The 24,661-nt window shown below is 41.8% G+C and overlaps 2 protein-coding genes across 3 annotated transcripts in view; both read right to left on the reverse strand.

Annotated features, from left to right (window-relative positions):
• Positions 1–877: 877 nt before the first annotated feature.
• dapk2b (death-associated protein kinase 2b) overlaps positions 878–24,661 on the reverse strand; it is a 47,551-nt gene continuing 23,767 nt past the window's right edge. The window contains exons 2-9 of the mRNA XM_034176451.1: positions 10,914–11,135; positions 9,866–10,004; positions 7,993–8,122; positions 7,849–7,897; positions 7,743–7,769; positions 7,511–7,663; positions 2,543–2,588; positions 878–1,981 (exon numbers count right to left, since the gene is read on the reverse strand). Of these exons, the coding sequence (XP_034032342.1) occupies positions 1,367–1,981; positions 2,543–2,588; positions 7,511–7,663; positions 7,743–7,769; positions 7,849–7,897; positions 7,993–8,122; positions 9,866–10,004; positions 10,914–11,135 (1,381 nt within the window). The 3' untranslated portion in view covers positions 878–1,366. The remainder of the gene's footprint in view (positions 1,982–2,542; positions 2,589–7,510; positions 7,664–7,742; positions 7,770–7,848; positions 7,898–7,992; positions 8,123–9,865; positions 10,005–10,913; positions 11,136–24,661) is intronic.
• The window catches only part of tbc1d2b (TBC1 domain family, member 2B), an 86,954-nt gene continuing 73,308 nt past the window's right edge, over positions 11,016–24,661 (reverse strand). For both annotated transcript variants that reach the window (XM_034176449.1, XM_034176450.1), the window contains exon 15: positions 11,016–11,135. The gene's annotated coding sequence lies outside the window, so the exon portion shown is untranslated. The remainder of the gene's footprint in view (positions 11,136–24,661) is intronic.

Genomic DNA, 24,661 nt, shown 5'->3' on the forward strand with positions numbered 1-24,661 from the left:
AATATCTTGTTGTGTGGTGAAACATCCAAATGGATCTTCTAAGATGTCCCTCCTGCAACATTCACACTGAATGAAAGTCTCATCTTAGTTAATGTTGAATGCTAACAGTATTAGCACTTGTAGCAGCTGGTAGCCTGATCAATTTAGCCCCGTTAATGCATGGTTATTGAGAAAATAAGCAGCTCATACTTTTACTGTCTGCACCAGAGCAAATCTTTAGGAGAACCGCCACACAGATCCCAAAAATAGGATTTAATTAAACATGCAAACCAAGATTAGCCTGTTAGCTTAGCTGGTTCAGACTCAAAGAATGGGGTGCGTTCAGGCTTCTTTTGTCACACACGGAGCCACCAACGCTCCACGGCTATTAAATTATGAGTTCATCATGCTGCTGTTGTCAACATGGCGACACCAAGACCGTGACCCAGATACGGGCTTCATATAATCTGTTCTGGGTCTCTTTATAAAACCTATGGGTGATATCATGCAGGCTTTGCTAGGCCGGTATCATAGATTTACGTTGACGCTATCTGGCTATACCCGCCCGCTGTGCATAAACAAATGATGTCATAGCGCGCAGCCCAAGAACTGTCTGCAGAGGAAAAGATGAAAAGGCGAAAAGTGTGTGTTGGTCCCAATATGGATATTCCAGATGATTTTCTCATGGATAGTACGACAATGAACAGCGCAGCCAAAGCAGCCAGCTTGATGAGGACACACTGCCGAATTCAGAGAACAGCGATATTCACCCTCGTCTAACTCGGGCGAATATCGGTCATTTGGGGGACTGGGCGTGAACGTCAGGCCTCTGAAAATGCATACCGCCCTCCAAAAGCATGTTATTGTATTAGTCTATGGTTTATGGTCAAATAGGAACAATCATGTATGAGTTTAGGGATTCCAATCATTTTTGGTCATTAAGCTTTCTTTAAAATGTTAGCCCACTTAAAGTTAGCAAAAATAAATATAGCAGAAGATAACTGGTCTGCTAAATGGTTTTCAAAGTTATCTGCAAAGCTTAATAGGCTAAGCTTTGCTTGTTAGCTGTTAGCTGAACTGTGCCCACCACTGACAGCAGAACACAGAACACAAAAACAGAGTGAAATCACAATAAATAAATAAATAATTCCAGAGAAAGTGTACTTTCTGCTGCGACTCAGCATTCCTCCAGCAGCATTCTGCACCATTATCAAAAATGAAAAGCTTCCAATCCTGCAGTCACATATAAATAAATCAGTTTAGATTTTTTTTTTTTTTTGTTTTTTTGCTTGTGTTCACTCTAATGTGCTGGTTAGCTGAAATGATCACAATGCAAATAAATAATATATTTAAATGTTTGTGCTGTTGAATATTTTGCAGCACCACGTTAGCCGCACTCTGTGGCGGCCTGTTTGGCCTCGGCACGCAGCTCTCCTCCAAGTAGCTCCTGCAGCGCCTCCTTCACCTCCACGTTCACTATACTGCCGTTGGCTCCTTCTGGATTCAGCGAGTCCATCAACTCCTGCAGCCACTGCAGCTCAGAGTTCAGCTCCTGCCTGAGAGCATCCAGCTGGCTCTGCCGGCGCCGGTACCTCCTGTTCATGCTGTCCAGGCTGACGTCCACGGTCTTTAAGTCCTCCTGCAACAGCCTCCTGTTGGCCTCCACCTTGCGGAACTCGTAGCGGACCTGCGAGAGCTGCTTCCTAGTGCTCTCACGCTCCTCCTTGTACCAGGCCTCCTTGTCGTTGTAGATGGACAGAAGAGCCTCAATGTCCCCCTGCAGCACGTTGTGTGTTGCTGTCAACTCTGAGAGCTCTGCCTTCATCAGGCTGATGTCCTCCACCACATGGGAGAAGCGCTCAAAGTTGGCATATGTGTGGTTCTGCAGCATGCTGGAGTGAGACTGGATGGTGTACTCTTTTAAGCGTTTGGTCCTCAGCTGGGGAGACACCGCTTTCTTCCTGGCCCCGAGGGCTGCGCTGTCCTCCATGTGGCCATGGGACTTCAGACAGAAGGGTGGAGGGACATCGAGTAAGTGGTGAACATCCCAGCAGATGTAGGATTAGTGCGTGACAAAGGTCATGGCAGATCAAACTGCTCCCCCCTCCCCCCCCCAATAAATGACATTCTTGCTGAGGATGTTACACTTCCTGACTTCATGCTTTTGTCCAAACAGGATGAAGACGTCACAACAAAATGTTATTTGCATGCAGAAGATGTTGGGCTTCTTCAACATTCCAGACACTTAAAAACACTTCATGCCATAAAAATGCAAATAGCGTGGTCTCACTTCAGTTCGAGTATTCTGGTTTCCGTTAAATAACTTAAGCAAAAATGGGCAATTTCAGGCTGTGAATCACCACAGATACGATAATCTGTAAAAGAATCTGACCCGGTGGGGGGGGGGTGCGGTTAGACGGGAGCCTTCTTCCTGCAACAAACCTACTCCCCTCACGTCACCTTTGACCCTTTTCCCTTACATGGTGTGCTACATATCTGCTAAAGTGCTGACGGCAGTAAAATGCAGCAACATGCAACCATACAACAAAATCTGCACACGTACCTTAATCCAGGGGTGGTTCAACGCCTCGTGTATCGTCAATCGTTTTCTAAAACACACACGAGAGGAAATGCAGCTGAGTAAATACGCACGAACAACTCCCTCAGACATGTTTAGCAAACATGTAAGATGTGAATCTCACAGGAATATGTTCCAGTCCTGCCTAACTTTCACAGGATTATTTGGCTTCCTGGAGGTAATTGTAACTGTATCATCTATATGAATGTTTCTGTTAAATTTATGATTAACCATTAATTACCCAAAAGTACTAATTAACAACTGATCCTCTGGAAAATGAGTTAGCATAGAGGTTTGGCACTGAAGGTAAAAAACAAAACAAACAAACAAAAAAAACAATCAAATATTTAGGAGAAAACATGCTTTTTCAAATTGTGCATTTTTCAAAATAGTTATTTCTGGAACCTGCAAGCTCCTTGGATAAACACTTTATTTAAAAAAACCCTGTGGCATTTGGCATCATCGCCACCACTCTTTTGGAAAAAAAAAATAGACAAAGTGTCTGATTTCCGGTCTAAGTTCTGGCAAGAACAAAGGGGGTGGGGGCGTTATGTATATACATCCACAACAACTGGTGTAACAATACAGTTGTAATGGTAGCCAGCCCATGTTCCCCAGACCTGGAATATTTGACTGTTAAATGCCGACTGTATTACCTTCCTCAGGAGTTTACTGGAGTCTTGCTAACTGCTGGTTACATTATCGTGGGCGATTTTCATTATGTGGAATTAAAATCAGTGCTCCTCAGACTTCATCAACATGTCAAAAGTGCCACAAGAGGAGAAAATACACGGGACAAAGTTTACACCAATATTAAGGTAGACTACAGGAACATACCTGCACCACATACGAGGTCTAGTAGAAAAGTATCCGACCTTATTATTTTTTTCAAAAACCATATGGATTTGAATCACGTGTGATTGCATCAGACAAGCTTGAACCCTCGTGCGCATGTGTGAGTTTTTCCACGCCTGTCGGTTGTGTCATTCGCCTGTGAGCAGGCTTTGAGTGAGGAGTGGTCCACCCCCTCGGCGGATTTTCATTGTCAGGAAATGGCGGAATGATTTGGGCTTTTTTTCCATCAAAATTTTTTCAGAAACTGTTAGAGACTGGCAGCTGGAAACCATTCGAAAAATTTATCTGGCTTTCGGTGAAAATTTTACGGGCTTCACAGAGAATAAGGACTGTTACTACAGCTTTAAGGACGGCTTTAAGGATGCTCGGCGCGCCGCGCTCCGTGCCGCCATCGAGAGCCACAAACCACCGGATCATTTCTAAACGGATGGCTCTGTGGAGCCGGGACCGTCGTGTGCACTTTCTCTGGTTATCACAAGAGCTGGACATCAACCATTTTCCGGCAGATGTCACTTTTAACAAGAGATTTTGTCATGGAAAGCCGAGCGGAGGCTTCGCGCGTCACGATGGATTCGCTACTGGAGCGAGACAAAACCACCTCCGTTTTGGTCTCACAGGACGGCTTTGAGATGGCGTTCAGACAGCTGTCGGTGGTTTTTCCATCGAGTGATTATCCGAGAAATTGTGCCTGGACATGCCAGAACATGTCCCGTGAGGCTTCATCACGGCGCTGCTGTGCGCCATGTGGCACCGCCGCGACACGCGAAGCCTCCGCTCCTCTTTCCATGACAAAAACTCCTGTAACAGTGGAATGTGCCGTTCATTTCCAAACTGGACGCTGTGTTTTATCCGGGACGTCGTCTGACTAGCACAGGAATTGTGAAAAGACGTGGATATCAGCACTTTTTCGGCACATTGAGACAGACGTGCGGAGGAATTCCGTGCGTCGCGGCGGTGCCGCATGGCGCAAAGCAATGCCGTGATGAAGCCTCACGGGACATGTTCTGGCATGTCCAGGCACATCCACAATTTCTCGGATAATCACTCGATGGAAAAACCACAGACAGCTGTCTGAACGCCATCTCAAAGCCGTCCTGTGAGACCAAAACGGAGGTGGTTTTGTCTCGCTCCAGTAGCGAATCCATCGTGACGCGCAAAGCCTCCGCTCGGCTTTCCATGACAAAATCTCTTGTTAAAAGTGACATCTGCCAGAAAATGGTTGATGTCCAGCTCTTGTGATAACCAGAGAAAGTGCACACGACGGTCCCGGCTCCACAGAGCCATCCGTTTAGAAATGATCCGGTGGTTTGTGGCTCTCGATGGTGGCACGGAGCGCGGCGCGCCGAGCGTCCTTAAAGCTGTAGTAACAGTCCTTATTCTCTGTGAAGCCCGTAAAATTTTCACCGAAATCCAGATAAACTTTTCGAATGGTTTCCAGCTGCCAGTCTCTAACAGTTTCTGAAAAAATTCTGATGGAAAAAAAGCCCAAATCATTCCACCATTTCCTGACAATGAAAATCTGCCGAGGGGGTGGACCACTCCTCACTCAAAGCCTGCTCACAGGCGAATGACGCAACCGACAGGCGTGGAAAAACTCACGGATGTGCACGAGGGTTCAAGCTTGTCTGACGCAATCACACGTGATTCAAATCCATATGGTTTTTGAAAAAAATAATAAGGTCGGATACTTTTCTAATAGACCTCGTAAGTTAGACCACATCTCTCTGCAACTCACCCCTGCATATACCCCATTCCGGAAATCCACCCCCACCACCATGAAGACAATCAAAACATGGCCCGATGGTGCTTCTCAGCAGCAGCAAGACTGCTTCAACAGTACCGACTGGGACATCTTTGAAGATGAGGACCTGGACGTATTTACAGTCACTGTACTGTGTTACATTAAGAACTGTGTAGATACGGTCACGGTGGAGAAACACATGTAGGTGTACCCCAATCAGAAACCCTGGATGATTAGGGAGGTGAAGCAGCTACTGAAGGAGAGAAACTCCGCCTTCAGAGCTGGTTATGGGGTTCTCTACAGCACAGCCCGCACAAACCTGAAAAGAGGCATCAGGAAGGCCAAGGAAGATTTCAGGAGGAGGATCGACCACCACCTGACCAGCAACAACAGCAGGCAGGCATGGATGGGGGTCCAGCACTTCACCAACTACAAACCTGGCATCAGAGCTGCTGAAGGTGACCCCGCGTTGGCAGAAGAGTTAAATCTCTTCTTTGCTCGCTTCGAGACTGTGACAGCAGGAGCGGCTACATCGATGCCAGTGGCCGGCAGTAACTTCACAGTGGGGGAACATGAGGTGCCTGAGCACGCTGAGGGGTGTCAACCCATACAAATGTACTTACACCAGTGGTGATGAAGTGTTTTGAAAAACTGGTTAGAAGTCACATCATATCATTCCTAACTCCCACTAAAGACCCATAACAATTCACTTACAAGGCCAACAGGTCAACAAAGGATGCAATCATGCCCTCCACACCATGCTGACCAAGCTGGAGCAACAGGGTAACTATGCTCATCTTCTCTTCGTGGATTATAGTTCAGCATTCAACACCATCCTCCTCCATGGCCTTGTGAGGAAACTGCTGAACCTCGGTCTACCTCATTCCACATGTCTTTAGATTAAGGACTTTTTGTCAGATCGCTTGCAGAGAGTCAGGATTGGCCCCCACATATCCACAGCTCTCACAATCAGCACCAGTTCCCCTCAAGGCTGTGTGTTGAGCCTTGAGGGGCTCACCCTCTACACCTCTGACTGCATTCCTATCCACACCAGCAATACCTTCATTAAATATGCAGATGACACCACAGTGGTAGGCTGTATCACTGGAGGAGATGAGCCCGCCTACTGGGATGAGGTGGAACAGCTGACGGTGTAGAGAATATAACCTTCTCCTGAACACATCCAAAACCAAGGAACTAATTATAGATTTCAGCAGAAACTAAACATATATTCAGCCCATTATCATTGGAGGGACCTGTGTGGAAAGGGTCAGGGACTTATGTTTTCTGGGAGTCCACATAGAGGAGAAACTGACCTGGGACAGGAACACCACACATGTGGTAAAGAAGGTACAGCAAAGATTCCACTTTCTGAGAGTCCTAAGGAAAAATAACATAAACCAGAGATTGCTTGTGTCTTTTTACCGCTCCACCATGGAGAACATCCTCACATACTGTCTCTGTACGTGGTTTGCCAGCTGCACGGTGGCAAACAAGAAAGAGCAGAGGGTTACCAAAATGCCAGAGAAGATCACTGGGTGTCCTCTACCCACACTGGAGGACCTTCATGGCTCTTACTGTCTCAGCAGAGCCAACCCCATCCTAAAGGACTCATCCCTCTCTGTTTGAGCTACTGCCATCAGGCAGATGGTACAGGGCCATTAATGACAAATAAAGTATCTGTATTTGCGCCAAAACTAATGTTTGGCAACGTCCCCCAAAAGAAGTGCATACGTGCATTCTCAGAAACTGTGTCTGTTGCCATGGCTAAATAAAAGCTGAAAAAGCCACCACCATATCTATCAAATCATCTGCTTGGTTGCTGTCAAATTACAGGAAAGAACTTCAAAATTGAAAGCCCCTTTAGCACTGGCATCATTGACAAACAATGACAGTTCCTGCGTTAGCCAGGACGCTATCCTGTGATTTTGTTGGATTCATCATTGGATCGTATGGTCATAAATTTTTTTTGTTGCGATCATTTTTCTCCAGAGAAACATTTTGCACAAAAAAGATGACGATTGCTTTCATTTGATTAATTCTTGTCGGGACTGTGTAGTAAAATTCACAAATGGGAAAACGAATAAAGAACTTGAAATTGAACAATTTTAAGTTGATGTTTAATTTGGCCTTTATTTGAAGAACAAAGTCACTTTCTTGGGGCGTCACAGTGGTAACAAATTTTGCAGGACACCAGACAGTCTTTGCCTGTCAAGAATTTGACCCCTGGTCAAGTCTAATTGATGACCTCCTGCTTCAGATATGCCAGAATACCTTTCGGCTAGATTTAAATCCGGACTGCATGTTTAACTTTTCTAATCTGTTCCAGCGAAGTTGTCCAAACTATATTTTCGTACCTTGTGCTTTTTTCAAGGAGTTGTCTGATAAAGCTCTTGGCCAGCTCGCTGGTACTGCTAAACAACTCTTCGTCAAACTCGTAGTTCATCGCCGAGATATTACCCAGCGTTTCCTGCTTTGTGTCGCCGAGGAAAGGTGACGCTCCACTCAATCTGAAACAGCAGCATGACGATTTACAGACTCACTAAAGGCTTCTGTGGTCATTTTAAAACTATGTCCATCTTAACTTACAGTATGTATGTGATCACACCAATGCTCCTGTAAAAAAAAGGACAGATTTATGGGGTGCAGCCTGCAGTACGGAAGGCCACAATCAAAAATAAAGAAGTCCTTTTACCACATGTCTGCTTCCAGTCCCAGCGGCTCGTAGTTGACTATCTCTGGAGCTGAAAACAGAAACAGCACAACTCCTTATCACAAACAGCACCAGGTCAAACAACAAGACCTGACACGGTCTAGTAGCACCACACAACACACTCACCAACAAATTCAGGAGTCCCAAAGATGTTCTTGAAGTCCATTCCTTCTTGGATTTTGTGCGCCAGACCGAAGTCGATGAGCTTGATACGTGGCAGTGGGACGTTCCGATCCAGCAGCATTATGTTCTCAGGCTGACCGGCAGAAACAGAGAGGCGCATTTTTCAGTAGATTAGCGATCTTCACCCGAGCAAAATGTAACACTGAGCAACACAAGTTACGTGGTTAACGCCGTCAGCTTTGACCGTAGAGAGTCGTATTATAGGCTTCAGGAAGTAAACAAACTGCCAAACAAGCATATTTCACGCCACATGTAATTTCAAAACATCACATATGTTTAAAAAATTAAAATGTTGAGAAAAAGGAAGATGTCTCCAATTCAGCTGTATTCAAACAAAATCCCGTCTGCAGGGTTGTGACGACTTTTGACTGTTATTTGAGTTTTACAACATAGTTGCGGTTAATCAGAAAATAATTATTTATTTCACTGTTTTGGTACATTTCTGTGTGTAAATTGTCTGTCTAATAACTACATATGTGCCTAATGTGTTATCAATCCAGCATCCACTAACCATCCAGCAGGTGGAAGACACGGCTATGGAATGTTACACAGGAAAAGTAAAGTTGCCTTTTTGATTGAGCTGGTGTAGCAAAGTTCACCAGATTTGAAATCATCAGTCCTCATTTTATGCCTTTTTCATCTGGTGATTTACAAGATGGTTAAAAGATGAGTTATCGTGTTAAATTAGACAGGATGAATTAATCCTGTAACTCTGCATCTGGCTGGGTTTAGCCTTTGGGAAAACATTAAGAGAAGTAGGTTGTTTTTTTTTTTTTTACACTTGAAATACCTATTTTAAATTGTTGCTCTGGAGTCCCACAATGTGAAGGTCACAATTTCTGTAATATTTACACTGAGGGACTGACACTTTAAACATTGGCTATCCTGATTTCACAGACAAGTTAATCATTGAACAGCTGCAAGTGACATTTGTTCCATTATCAATTCACCTGTCGATCATTTCTCTCTTTCTCTCTCCACAATTTCATACTTAAATGAGGTCTTTAAACTGAAAAGTCCAAAATTATTCAATTTATGTTGACAAAAAAAAAAACAAACAAAAAAAAAAACAGAAAAAGATGTAAAGTCTTGTATTTATGCCTTTTTCTCACTTCAGAATCAGAAAAATAGTTAAATGAAAACAATAATAATAAAAAATCCTCAACCCTCCCACAGTCATTCTACAGTATAATTTCATTACTACCATAAATCATTTCTGGTACAGGAGAATCAAAGTCAAATTTCGTAATGATGTCTTGAAGTATAAATTCTGCACTTTTACATTTTTAAGTTCACACAAGAAACACAAAAGAGATTCTTAGTTTCCTTTAGTCAATGTTTGCTTGTTCAGTTTTTCTGCATATATCAGATTGATTAGAATGTAACTACAGTCATCATTTCTCTGACAGCACTTTGAACCTCCCTTGTGGTTGGAATCTGTTGCACTAATTGGTTTGATTCAACTAGTACATTTCAAGGCCTGCAGAAGTACTGAAAGGAGCCCTGAGCACTTTTTCCACAAGAACTCTGATAAAAGCGAGGACCCGCAGCGCAGTGACAAACTGAAGCGGTGTGGGTGACACCGCTGTGTGAATGCTAGCTGACAACCTTGTGGTGTTTGTATCACAGTCTGGATCTCAACTTCAGAACACAGGAAGGAGACGTGTTTTAGTTTGATAAGACTCTACCAGTTTTTGCATCAAATACCTCCACAAAAACCTCACATTTGTGCACTCGGCATTCAAGACTTTTCATCAAGCATAATGTAGATTTTGATTTTCTGATAGAATTTGTGAAATGTGGTTCTTTGTTGTACCTTTAGATCAAAATGTGCAATCCTCTTGGAGTGGAGGTAGTGGACTCCATCCAGGATCTGTTTGATAAACTGAGTGGCCTCCTCTTCACTTAGAGACTCCTTCCGAGCCAAGAAATCGAACAGCTCTCCTCCAGAGACCCTGTAACACGCAGACACACTCAGTCACTCATCCGGCGGCCTCAAATCTTCTCAAACACACGTGCTTCCCCATTCTATTTAAAGCAAGTTCTCAAGATTTGAACCGAATTGTCGAGAGTGCCTGAGATACATTTGTTGTCACTTTTTCCCCCCACTGTGGTTCTCCTTTAACACTTTAATTCAACTGCATACTTCAGACAGTGTCCAAATCACCACTATTTCTATAAAATAATTAAATAAATACATAAAAAAAAAAAATTCATTTCCCTCCATTGTATAGATTTTTTTGTAGGATCTGAAAAGTCTAAAATTTGATTTAAACTAGTTATTAGAAAGCTTGTTTTGAGAAATACACCTTTTTGTCAGAAAAGCAATTATTATTATTATCATTGTGCAAATGAATTCTGTTCTACAAGAGACACAAAGTTTCTGTAAGTTTTCTGAAAAGTTGCTCATGTAGTTTAGCATAATCCTCCTTAAAAACAAACAAAAGGTGAAGATGGCCTCTGTGGTGCAGTGAATGAGAAGGTTCCTAAAAAGCTGCTGATGGCACAAAAAATGTACTGAATGACTGAAAAGAGAACCAACTGACTGAGCTTTCAATTAGTGCTCCGTGGGTAGGAATTTGACAGACCCAAACAGCTTCATTTGAGGTCCCTATTCAGCAGAAGAACCACTGAAACACATCTGATTCTTTCTGGCTCACATGATCCTGTCAGAGGACTTCAACAAACAACTTATGTACACAAAACAGCCTCACACTTCACTGCCCTACATACTGATGCAAAGGCAGCAACAACACTGGTCTAAAACAAATTTAAATCTATTCCAAACTCTGTGCAGTTACTGTTCTACAACACTGACTCAGGATTTGACTGAATGGAGAGTTTCTTCAGCTGCAGTGACTCACAGTTCCAGGATGAGCACCACGTCTGTGCGGTTCTCATAAACATCGTGCAGAGATATGATGTTGGGGTGCTGGAGCTGCTGCAGGATGTCAACTTCCCTCTCAATCTCCTCTCTCCTCACGCCGCGCCTGCTGACCCGACTCTGGCGTTTCTTGATGAACTTGGCTGCATATTCCAAATTTGTGCTCTTCTCAGTGCAGCGCTTCACAACAGCAAACTGACCGCTGCAGATGCAAACAACAACAGCGTTAGTGTCGCTCACCTCTGCTCACTGCTAAACAGGAGTGTCTAAAAACAAGATAAAACACTGAATCTGAGGGAAATTATCTTGCTGCATAGACAGATAATTTCACTTGACAAGATCTCTTGAATTAAGATTGTTAAATCTAGAAATAAGCATATCAAACACTTAATATAAGAAATTAACCCTTAAAACAAGATAAATTACCTAATGCCTCTAAAACTAAAGGTTTTTTAATCTTGATACACTGAAGTATTTGGTTCTTCCCAAGATGAAAAAAAAACCTTTAGATTGATTAATTTATCCTGTTTTAAGGGTTAATTTGTCAATGGAACAAGTGAAAATTCAGTTAAGAGTTGTTGAAATTAACAAAAAAAATTATTTTGAGCTATAATTTACTACTATTAGGAAGTTCTCCTTTACAAACAACAGCAACTTGAAAATCTTGAAGTGAGTCAAAAAACTTGTTTCATCTAATAAGATTCAACACAAGATGTTTAAAGACTCTTCCACTTGGCAAGATTTTTAAGATGCATTATCTAAAAAAAAGTCTTTATACCTTACTTGTTAAGTGATTGTGTCTTAAATTAAGTACATATTAGATATTTTGACTAGAAATTAAACAGATGGCTGAGGCCATCACCGCCCCTTTATCAGCCGGACAGAGAACAATCAGTCAAACACACAGTGTGGACAGAACGCCTGTCCTCTCACTCTAACCGACTTCCTGCCAAATTTCCAGTCATTCTCAAGTGTTCAGCGCACTGAAAGAAATCCCAAATACTCAGAGTATTTCACAACAGAGGAGCAGCTTACAGACCACCTCTCAGTGGGCCATTGTTTTCTTTTCTTTTCTTTCTTTTTCACATTTTGGTGCTTTGTTACAAACTGAATATGTTAATGGTTATGACAGACAGATAAGGACAAAATTATCAGCCCCACTATGGAATTTAACATTTTCTCCCAAATCTTCTCAACTGCTTTTTTAAGAGCGAGGAATCTTTAACATAGCATTTCTCAACATCTTAGTTTTATTTTGGATGCTCACATAATTTTACTTTGAACACAGAAACAAAATTATTTCACAAAAAACAAAAAATTATCAGCATCAAAATTATTAAACCCTCAGATGCTAATAGTCAATTGTGTGTCCTTTTTCCTGGATAATGGCCTGCAGTCATTTGTTGTAAGTATTCAACACGTGTCAGACGTGTCTCCTGAGGAATCCCACCACATTCATCTTTGGCAAATCTCTCAAACCCCTTCAGATTTGATGGTCTTCAGCATGGACCTTAATCTTCAGTTCAACCCACAGATTTTCAATGGGATTCAAGGTAGGACTCTGTGCAATCCGGCAATAATATTCACTTTGGTCTTCTGGGGGTAGGTCTTCACCAGGAGCGAAGTATGTTTTGGGTCGTTGTGGTGTTGGAAGGCAAAGCGAAGACCCAGGCCCAGTTTTGCTGCTGACTGCTTAAGGTTTTCTTTCAAAATAGTCGCATATCCTTCTTTCTTTGAGATTCCTTCCACCTTGAGGAGAGTCCCAGCTTTACAAATTTAAAGCACATCATTGCACAACAGTGGTTTGTGCTGTGGTTAAAAGGTCAGTTTTCAAGGCGGCTAATAATTTTGACCCTGCTAGATTTTGTAAAATAATTTTTGCTTCTGTGTGCAAAGCAAAATAAAGTAAATATTCAAAATAAAATTAGGATGTTTAGAAATGCTGTGTTGAAAATCCCTTGCTCTGTTCAAAAAGCACTTGGGAAACCTTTGAAGAAAATGTTAAATTTCATAGGGGGCTATACTGAGATAATATGATCCAACATTCTCGCAGCTCCACATCAGAGAGAAGATTGTATTTTGAACAGTCCTGCATGTCTGTGAGAATGTCCAGTGACTGTGTTTGGCTCAACTCTGGAAAATGTCATTAAATGTCAACAAATATTTAAACTAACCAAAGCCTAAAATGATTTATTCTGGAAACAGTCCAAAATCTAGTGATATTACATTTACAATTACAATAAACACAGAAATGCTGAAAATCTACACATTTGTGAATCTGCAACCAGTCAACCCTTTATTCACAGCTAGAAATAGAAAAGTTCATGTATCCATTTCCTGACTTGCTTTAAGAAAATTGAGTATAAAAATGATGATTTACTTGTTATACTGAAGGGAAAAATTACTTATTCAAACCATCATTCTGGCTTTGACATTTTTATTGACTTTATTCATCCTGTCGAGATTTATTTTTAGTTTGAGGTTCAAGGGAACAATTTTAGGAATTTTAACATAGTCAAGTCTGGGAGCATGCGGTGATGCCAAACTTTGCTGCATCCATCACACCATGAAACCACCATGGGTCCTGGATGTCAACCACCCAGAAAGACAACCAGTCTGTCAACCCAGAAAGACAACCAGTCCATCCCCACTGCCAGTCAGGTGAAGAACGGGGGCTCCACTTGGCCTTCTCCAGCACTCAGAGAAATGTGTCACATGGCCAAAATGTCCAACTCTAAACTCTGTAGCTGCCTTCCTTCAGACGGTACCACACACACACTATGAAGGGGATAGGAAAGTCCATTTGGAACCTCATCTCTGGACAAGGAGAACCCTGAAATATATATTTTTCTCATCCAAACTGGCATAAAGAAATCAAAATGTATAAAGGCTCAAGGGCATGTAGACATTCTACATCCACAGATCTTTGTGATTTAATGAGTGGTTCTTGAAATACACAGAAAGACAAAACTTAATCTTGAAAGAAAGAAAGAAAGAAAGAAAGAAAGAAAGAAATGGGAAATGAATATCTTTTAAAACCAATCCAGATCTGCCTCAATGTTTAACCCACTCTTTGTTACAAAGAACCATTTCTTCTAAGCGTCTGGACAATATCTGCCCACTGGCTCTTGAGTTGCAGTTGACACAACTCTGACAGACTGTTGTGTCTCCTATCAATTAACTGCTACAGCACCTCACCATCTACCAAACTGCTTGAATCAATCTGCGCACGTCGGGGACAAGAACACCATGGAATATCCAGTCACACACAAATCAAGCTAATCTGACATTTTGGAGCAGAAATCTGATTAATGGGCCAAAAAATGTCAATGTGGTGTGGCAGAGGACGACTTTACTAGAGGTGGTTTTGTCGTCCTCTGCTCTGGCAGTGTGAAAATGTTTCCACTCGTGTTGTCAAGTTACGTGGTAAGTGTCAGTGGCATTTTTAATCAGACCATCATTCATAACGTGACACCTGACAGATGGCTGGACTGACCCTCCAAACATTCAGATACTGAAAAGACGCCTCTCAGTCGGTAAGACTTCTGTATCACACCCAGAGTGGGTCACTGTGCGGTCATACTGAGTGAGAAAACTGCAAACAACATTAAGATGAACATTCATACGCTGTTAATACTGTCGTATTAAAGCTACTTACTGTGTGTAGGATTTAGGGGTGTTTATTAACAAAAAATTGAATATTGCATTTATAACCATATGCTCCTATTGTGTTGGAAATTATCAACCAGTTATTAACCTCGGCATATGTTCCCAAATGTTTTAAATCTGCAGTGACTAAGCACTCTCTGAACTTTCTCTAAAGGTGTGATTCTGCCGTTACCGTCCTGTTCACACCATGTGCGCGTCGTATGCTGAATTTATGAGATCATGAGATGAAATAAACGGTCAAATATCTTTAAAAACATATTTAAAAAATGAGAATATATGAATGAACTGAGATACACACACAAAAAAAATGTTCAGACGCACAGATCACAAAAAGCAGGTGAGAACTCTGAACTTTAACAGCTGTTATTTTCCAAAGGTATTTATTTGTTCAGTCTTGAGCTTAATGCAGTGTTTAAGCACGAAACGTGACTGATGAGGAGAAACAATTTCAGAAATGCAACAGAAACAACCACAAATCAGAAAAAGTTGGGACTGTATGTAAAATGAAGATAAAAATAAAAATGTTGCACCATTCCCAGTTTCTCCACTCACAGAAGCCAAACGTTCTTCCAGAGTTGTGTAATTATACTACAATAGTAGAATATAAAGAAGGGGGGAAAAAAAAGACAAAAAAAAAAGACAATATATTCGTCAATCGCAATTATTTGTCTGACAATTAATCGTCTCCAGAAATTTCTAATCGTGACAGCCCTACTTGAGATCAGAGCGCAAAATGCTTGAGGATTTTCGAAATGCGATGTTTTCTGTATCGATTTTCTATTGCGATAATTGGGTTTTGCGCAAAACCAGAGGTAATAGCATTATAATATTATTTTAGTTGGTGGTGTGCCGCAGGATTTTGTAAATATAAAAAGGGTGCCGTGACTCAAAAAAGGTTGAAAAACACTGCTTTAGAGGATTGCCTGGCTTCAGTGAAAAGCTGGATGTCTAGTAACTTCTTGTTTTTTAAATTCAGACAAGACTGAAATGATGGCCCTGGGTCCTGTGAGACATTGGCATCAATTTGAACAGCTAACACTAAAGCTAGATTTGTGTGTTATACATCATAGTGATGAAGTGAGGAACCTTGAGGTGATTTTCAATTCCACGCTGTCCTTTGACTACACATTCGAGAAATCACTAAGATCGCTTTCTTCCATCTTTGTAATATAGTGAGGATTCATCCTATTCATCCAATCTATGGCAGACACAGAGACTCTGATTCATGACTGTGTCTCTACTCGATTGAATTATTGTAACGCCCTATTCTCTGGCTTACCACAGTCCAGCATTAGAGCTATCTGTGTGTGTTGTCATTTCGGCTGCACCCGTCTTGGGACAGGGTCGCCACAGCAGATACAGCCAGATCCGCATTGGTAATTGGAACACGTTTTACGCCGGATGCCCTTCCTGACACAATTCCAGTTTCACGCGGAGAAACACACCCACATCCACTGGGGTTCCAAAGAGGTCTCCCATCCAAGTACTAACCAGATGCTGCACGGCTTAGCTTCTGAGATCTGACGGGATCAGGCTTACACAGAGCAGACCGGCTGCAGCATTAGAGCTCTCTAATTGGTTCAAAATGACACTGCTAGAAACTTGAATAGAAGTAGAATGTTTGACCACATTACCCCAATTTTGGCCTCCCTTCACTGGCTTCTTGTGTCTGTAAGGTCTGATTTTAAGGTTTTATTACCAACCCATAAAATCATTCATGGACTAGTGCCTCCCTACCTAGCTGACCTAATTAAACCTTACATACCAGTCCGAGCTCCGGGTTCTCAGGATGCCAGATTACCATGTGTCCCTAAGGTTAAAAAGAAGTCAGCGGGCCACAGAGCATTCTCTTATCACGCCCCTGTTTTATGAAACGATCTGCCTGTGGAGATAAAACAGTCGGATTCTGTGGAGTCATTCAAGTCCAGATTAAAGACGCATGTGTTTTCCATTTCATATGGCTAACATACATGCATAGTGTCGAACCATTTTTCCTCTCCTCTTAAATTGTATTATTAAAAATGTGACAGGTCTCAGTCTCATTATATCAAAATTCTGGGTTTGTTAGTGAAACACAGGGTTAGCTTATGGTGACTACATTAGTACCCTATCAAACACACTATTGAAACAAATTCCCAAGGTGCTGTTAGTTCTGTGTGATTGATTCTGCTCTTTTTCTCTGTCTGAGGTATTGCTGCTGACAAGTGTTTGAAAGCCACATGCTGAGCGAACGAATAGGGTGTGACCTGCGCCACAAGACGGACAATAAATTGGAGCATCACAGAACTACGATGGCCAGAAGTGCCGCTACCGGAGGTGGGTAGACAAGACTGATGTAGCTGATGCTCCCTACTAAAATTCTAATCAAGAATAGTCCATTACACTGCTGAGGACTCTGAATCATTCCTTCAAGCTCTACACCTTTGAACTCTTGGGCTTTGCCTTAAGATGGTCTTTGCACCTTTATACACTTTTTTGTAACTGCTTGTGACTTTGTAACTATTAGACTGGCCTAAGCAGTGGGTCACTCCTCTGACTCCAGTGTGCTTGAGGTTTCTACCTCAAAACACCAGAGGGAGTTTTTTTCTTACCACCTTCACCTTATATGCTTAGTCAGGGGGGTTGGCAATATTAGGCCTTACCCGTGTGAAGCAACTTGGGGCAGCTTTGTTGCGATTTGGCGACATATAAATAAACTGAAATTGAATGAGCCACCTCAGGGAGGCTGCTATGTTGTGCCGCCATGTTGATACAGTAGCCCAAAAGGGACATACTTTCTCTGCATTGCACATTTTGTAGCATGGCTGGAAGACTGATGAAAAAAGAAGAGGGATCAGAGGTTGCTCCCCTATACACAGTCTACCAGTTGTGAGTGTATGCTACCAACTTTGAGAACCCTCATTTTTGTGATATGGAAGATCATACAATTTCTGAATTGCAAGAAGCAACAACATGCATGGAAACAAAATCGTGACTGGCGACGGCATAATGCAACCTTACCAATAAATAATAATAAAATATTTAATTTACAGTTGCATTTCAAAATTCTCAAGGTCACCTTACATCACATAAACATAATAAAATAAACAAACAAGACTACAATAATCAATCCAGACAAATACAAATTGAAATGACTAAAACAAAGTTTAAAATACATAACATGGATGATACAAAATAGTAGTGAGTGGGGAATGGTCATACGGGGTAAGCTAATCTGAAGAAATACGTTTTGAGCCATGATTTGAAGGTGGGCAGAGATGTTATGTTATTGTACAGAACAGGGGAGCAGAACAGCTAAAAGATCTAAGTCCCATGGTTGTCAAGCAAGCAGGAGGAGACCAGGGAGGCTGAGGAGGATCAAAGTGGACAGGAAGGTGTATAAGTGTCAAGCAGCTCAGTAAGGCATGACGGAGCGAGGTTATGTAGGGCTTTGAAGATTTTGAAGTTATATGAAACGAAACCGGCAGCCAATGAAGTTGCATGAGGACGGGGGTGATGTGTTGCAAGGATGGGGTTCTGGAAATTATGCGATCAACTGAGTTCTGAAGGTTGCTGAAGTTTATGGAGGGATTTGCACAGTTAACCAAAGAAAAGGGCATTGCAGTAATAAAGACAGGCTATAACAAAGGCATTAACCAATATGGCAGTACTTTTGAGGGAGAGCAACAAACGGAGACCATTAATATTACGCAAGTGAAAATAAGCAGACCAGGTGATATTGTTTATGTGAGCTGTAAAAGAGAGGGTGCTATCAAAGATGACACCCGGACTCTTAACTTGCGTGGAGGTATAAACAGCGGAATTATCAGCAGATAATGAAAAACTATCAATTTTGGAAAGAGTAGATGTGGTTCAGACGAGAAGGAATTCAGTTTTATTACCATTAAGTTTAAAAGGTTATGGGAGAACCAGGCTTTCATATCATGTAAACAATTAGATGACACTTAACTTAATCCTACACACTCTAGCCTCAAATAGAAAGCTAGGAATCCAAAGAATCTATGACTGCAGAAATTCTAGAATGTGGCAAAAGAGATGCCAAGGACATTTTGTATTTTCCACACAGAGATTCCGGGGTGTCTGTGACAGCCTGTGTCCAGTATTATCATAGTTAGCTGGCTAAGAATAGTCGTGCGTGCCGGCTCGTTGCCACCCTTTTGTTGCTGGAGGGAAAGACCTGCTGAGGCACGAGGGTGGAAAGCCAGAGAACGGAGAGCAAACAGCTGCTGGACATTAAACAAAGAAGACGTCAGACACACACCGATGTCTGCGTCCCTGCCAGGAGTGTTTCACACGTACACTTCTACCTTGATGGCCACTTCATGTCCACAAAGCCATTTTTTTTTTTTTTTGATTTAACACCAGTGTTTATACTACTGTAAATCACGGTAAATCAAAAATTATTTATTGGTTTATTTTTTTAACCTTTCAAGTGCTGTATGATGGTGGAACAAGTTCAACATGTGCTGTACTTAGTTTTGCAATCACATGTGTGATCAGCTCATTAAAGACATGCCCTTTCATATCAGGACTGACATGGTGATTGACCAATCCATGCTTAGCAATGTTTAAATATTGTCCTGTACTGTTAGCTGAAAACATCATGCACGCTACTGCTGCAAACCCAAGCAAACATAATTAAAAGCAGGCATTAGGGGCCACATGCCACTGGTTCATGGTAACCTGGCCGTATAGACAGCTCGGAATGGGAACTGATACCATTTTCATCAATATCAATGCCTTTATTGATTATCCTTATTTCTGCATCAATGCCACTGTTTAACTTGTTCATAGATGGAGCTTGCCATCATCAGGTCTGATGTCATGAAGCATGTTTTTGCAACACAGAACTTTCAGAAAATCATGCTGGCATTGATAAGAGGAATTTGTAACATTTGATTCGTTTGACTGAACCATTTGGAACTGGTTCTGGATGCCCACCTCTCCATAGGGCAACACACTGGTAACCTTTATTCCCTTTTTATGGCCCAGTCACACGGCACACGACGATTCCTGAACAAAGGCAAAAGTAAAAAAAGTCACAATTCATTGAGAAAAGGTGGACGAAAGAGCTTTATCACCGAACAGCCTGCGAAGCAAGAGCACAAAAGGAACGAAAGAGGAACTAAACAAAACCGAAGCTAACAATCTCAACGCTTGAAATGAAACGCACCTGGTGCCACAGCTGGAGCAGTGTGTCTGCATCTCTGAGTTCAAGGACTTGGCACTGGGACAGAGCTCATAGTGCCTGAGTCCTGGAGAAACTGCAAACAGAAGCTGTGGAGATCTGTGCGCACGTCGGTGGACCCACCTGCTCTGATTCCTCGTCCAGAACAAAAGAGGGATCAGCTCCTTCATCATCAGAATCCTCACTGTCTGTCGACACGCTGTGCGCTCCGTCTGCCTCCAATTTAAAAAAAAAAACCTCTGGTGTGCCGTGGTCACTGCTGTATCACTGGATTATGTTCTAAGATATACATATTGATTATTAACAGAAAACTGCCAAAAGGGGGAATAAATGTAAGTGTAAAGACGATTGACTATATCAGAGCAGTAAATTGATCAGTCCATGTGAACGCCGTGCATTGACTCCCCGTGTGCGGTTATTCCACAAGCTGCAGCTGATCCACAACGTGAATTCTGACCTTCCAGAACAGCTCTTTATATAATCTTTTGAATTATCTACCTGTTGCCACATGTACATGAGGGCTGGATTGTCATTCCTACACTCATATTGTTATATTTAATAAAAAATAATAAGCACACGCAGGAGCTGCTGCTCTCGCTATCGCTGCGTTCAAGCACCGTCGGAAATTACACAACTTTTTTGTTTCAAAGTCAGCAGTTGCTTGTGGCAAAATAATTTATTGTATCCACACAAAAGATTAATTCTCACCTATATAAGGTGCCTGAGCCCACTGAACCTGACTCCCCACCCAGATAAAAAAAAAAAAAAAATCCAAGCAAACAGGCTGAGTTTTCCCTGTAATTGCCGATGGTACATGAACACAACAGCAGCCTCAGCGCTCACAAACCAACTTCTGCACTGTATGAAAACATTCAGCTTTTTGAACGAAGTCAAACTAAACAATAACATTAGAAAAACTAAACAAACGATTAAAAAACATCAAGAACAGCAGCAAAACAAAACACGGACGAATTGAGGTTTTCATTGCCCTTCGTTCAAATTTTTCAACAGTTTAAAAATCCTGATGAAGCGCCAGCTGCAGCAACGAAGCTCAGCGAAGGTTTAACGATGCCAACCAAAGTCCAGATTTCTTGTTTCATCAGGGCTTCGTTGCCAGTCGTTAAGTGCCGTGTGACTGGGCCATAAACCACATTCAAACTCGCTTTTTGCTCTGTAGGAAAACATCCCAGTGAGACTGTTTTATTTTTAAGCATGTGACTACACTAAGCATTAGCAGCACAGCAACCAGATCCAGTGCAGAATTATAGAGAACCATAGTCTCGTTTGAACCCCTGCGTGATACTGTGGGATTTGACCACTTACAGCCTGCACAAACACAGCATCACTTCTAATGCAAAAATGGCGTACTGTTTTGTTTTCAGCTGCAATACCGAAGCAGTCGTGAAAAGTGCAGTTTATTTTCGGTTTCCAGTGGAGAAGGGAAGACGAGGCAGTTGGGAGACGTCGAGTTGGTAAGTTTTAGCCAACACACTTTGACAGAGTAGCTGCGGTCTCTTGCCTGCACAATCGCATCAACATGCTTGCGCTCTGGGTCATAAAAAACCACGACACATGTCCACTTTCCTCCACACCTTCACTTTTTCTTTGGATTTTCACTTTGTTTGGCATGTAATTTGCCAAAAAAACTCAGAGAAAGTGGCATGTTTCTGATGGGGACAGATGAGGGCTGTCCCCGGATGTAGGATTATGCTCTTTCATTTAACCCGTTTACCTTCAAACGAGACTACAGTACTCAATTACAGTGGGTTGTGTCTTTTACGTTTTATACTCAAAGTCTCCTCCAAAATAATTAAGATGATGTGGTGAACAAAATTGCGCAATTTAAATACCAGAAATGACTTCCAGATGTATTACCAAATTTCCAGATTTGGAGAAAGTCCTTCCTTGTAGATTGGTACATCAACACAATGTGTTTGATTATTGACACACCGTAGTAAAGAAAAAACTAACTGCACTTTTTACTCTTTCAATTCATTTTATTAGGAGAGGGAGCATGCCTTGGCCTCAACTTTACCTAAATTATGGGTCTTTTAGTGAAGCTTCGGGCTAGTGGCCGGCGATCACCTTCGCATCATGTTTATCTTGTTGTTTAATGCTGGCAAGTTATACTGTTTTTCTTGTCTTTCTGATGCCTGATTCTGTTTTTTCTCTCTGTTTAAGGTGCAGCTCCATCCAGAGATGGGTGTGGTTTCTGAATCCCTCCTGTCCTGTGCACCAACAGCATTTCTTGTACAACCCCTGGCAATAATTATGGAATCATCGGCCTCGGTTCATTCAGTTGTTTAATTTTGTAGAAAAAAAAGCAGATCACAGACATGACACAAAACTAAAGTAATTTCAAATGGCAACTTTCTGGCTTTAAGAAACACTATAAGAAATCAGGAAAAATAATTGTGGCAGTCAGTAACGGTTACTTTTTTAGACCAAGCAGAGGGAAAAAAAATATGGACTCACTCAATTCTGAGGAATAAATTATGGAATCACCCTGTAAATTTTCATCCACAAAACTAACACCTGCATCAAATCAGACCTGCTCGTTAGTCTGCATCTAAAAAGGAGTGATCACACCTTGGAGAGCTGTTGCACCAAGTGGACTGACATGAATCATGGCTCCAACACGAGAGATGTCAATTGAAACAAAGGAGAGGATTATCAAACTCTTAAAAGAGGGTAAATCATCACACAATGTTGCAAAAGATGTTGGTTGTTCACAGTCAGCTGTGTCTAAACTCTGGACCAAATACAAACAACATGGGAAGGTTGTTAAAGGCAAACATACTGGTAGATCAAGGAAGACATCAAAGCATCAAGACAGAAAACTTAAAGCAATATGTCTCAAAAATCGAAAATGCACAACAAAACAAATGAGGAACGAATGGGAGGAAACTGGAGTCAACGTCTGTGACCAAACTGTAAGAAACCTCCTAAAGGAAATGGAATTTACATACAGAAAAGCTAAACGAAAGCCATCATTAACACCTAAACAGAAAAAAACAAGGTTACAGTGGGCTAAGGAAAAGCAATCGTGGACTGTGGATGACTGGATGAAAGTCATATTCAGTGATGAATCTCGAATCTGCATTGGGCAAGGTGATGATGCTGGAACTTTTGTTTGGTGCCGTTCCAATGAGATTTATAAAGATGACTGCCTGAAGAGAACATGTAAATTTCCACAGTCATTGATGATATGGGGCTGCATGTCAGGTAAAGGCACTGGGGAGATGGATGTCATTACATCATCAATAAATGCACAAGTTTACGTTGATAATTTGGACACTTTTCTTATCCCATCAATTGAAAGGATGTTTGGGGATGATGGAATCATTTTTCAAGATGATAATGCATCTTGCCATAGAGCAAAAACTGTGAAAACATTCCTTGCAAAAAGACACATAGGGTCAATGTCATGGCCTGCAAATAGTCCAGATCTTAATCCAATTGAAAATCTTTGGTGGAAGTTGAAGAAAATGGTCCATGACAAGGCTCCAACCTGCAAAGCTGATCTGGCAACAGCAATCAGAGAAAGTTGGAGCCAGATTGATGAAGAGTACTGTTTGTCACTCATTATGTCCATGCCTCAGAGACTGCAAGCTGTAATAAAAGCCAGAGGTGGTGCAACAAAATACTAGTGATGTGTTGGAGCGTTCTTTTGTTTTTCATGATTCCATAATTTTTTCCTCAGAATTGAGTGATTCCATATTTTTCTCCTCTGCTTGGTCTAAAAAGTAACCGTTACTGACTGCCACAATTATTTTTCCTGATTTCTTATAGTGTTTCTTAAAGCCAGAAAGTTGCCATTTGAAATTACTTTAGTTTTGTGTCATGTCTGTGATCTGCTTTTTTTCTACAAAATTAAACAACTGAATGAACATCCTCCGAGGCCGGTGATTCCATAATTTTTGCCAGGGGTTGTATATTTGTTTTTTGAATTGTTCTGTAAGTTGTGTCTGTAGCATTGCCCAAGCAGAGGGTCACCCCTTTGAGTCTGGTCTGCTTAAGGTTTCTTCCTCAGAGGGAGTTTTTCCTTACCACTGTTGCTCTGGGGGTTAGTAAGGTTAGACCTTACTTGTGTGAAGCACCTAGAGGCAACTCTGTTGTGATTTGGCACTATATAAATGAAAATAAATTGAAACCACAAATGATGCTAACTACAGTTAATGCTAACATTAGCTAACGTCTTTCACAGATAAATAAGAAAAACAGAATGAGTGTGAGGTTTCAAAGGAGAGGCGTGAGGAATGTTAAATGCTCTAGCTGCTCTATTCACAGAACATCCTCCCCTTGAGACATCTCTGACAGGCCAACCCTGTTAAAGATGATGATGATGTGTGAAATGAAGAGGCGGATCAAGCCCCAATTGAATTCCAACTTCCACAGTCCCACAACAGAAGCAACAGCACCCCTCAAGTGTCCATGCATTAATACTGGGCGGAATGTTAACTGGGAGAAATGGCAGTTAAAGGCTTTAGTGTTCCAGAGTGATTTTGTTCAAAGTAGAATGGCCACGGGGACAGCAGAGACACTGGGAACAGTATTCTAATCTAGTAATCTGACCAGAAGCATCTCTCTGCACAGTTTTCCTTTCCAACAGCTGAACGTCATTATCTACAGCCAAGGTTGGAGGAACGCTCTGACAAGCGGCGCCGGCCCAGTGTTTATACACATTCCTCAACTTCTGGGGCAACATGACAAATTCAGACAGATTCATTATTAACCGATCCCGGTCCCTAACCACACAGATACAAATCCCGAGCACATGCAGAGGGAAGATAAAAATCACTCAATTTCTGTGTCGAGAAAGTGGTTTGATTTTTAAACTGCTGAAAACCACGGACGGACTGGTCTGAAAC

The sequence above is a fragment of the Thalassophryne amazonica genome, chromosome 8, assembly GCF_902500255.1.
Source record: "Thalassophryne amazonica chromosome 8, fThaAma1.1, whole genome shotgun sequence".
In the NCBI taxonomy this organism is placed as follows: domain Eukaryota; kingdom Metazoa; phylum Chordata; class Actinopteri; order Batrachoidiformes; family Batrachoididae; genus Thalassophryne; species Thalassophryne amazonica.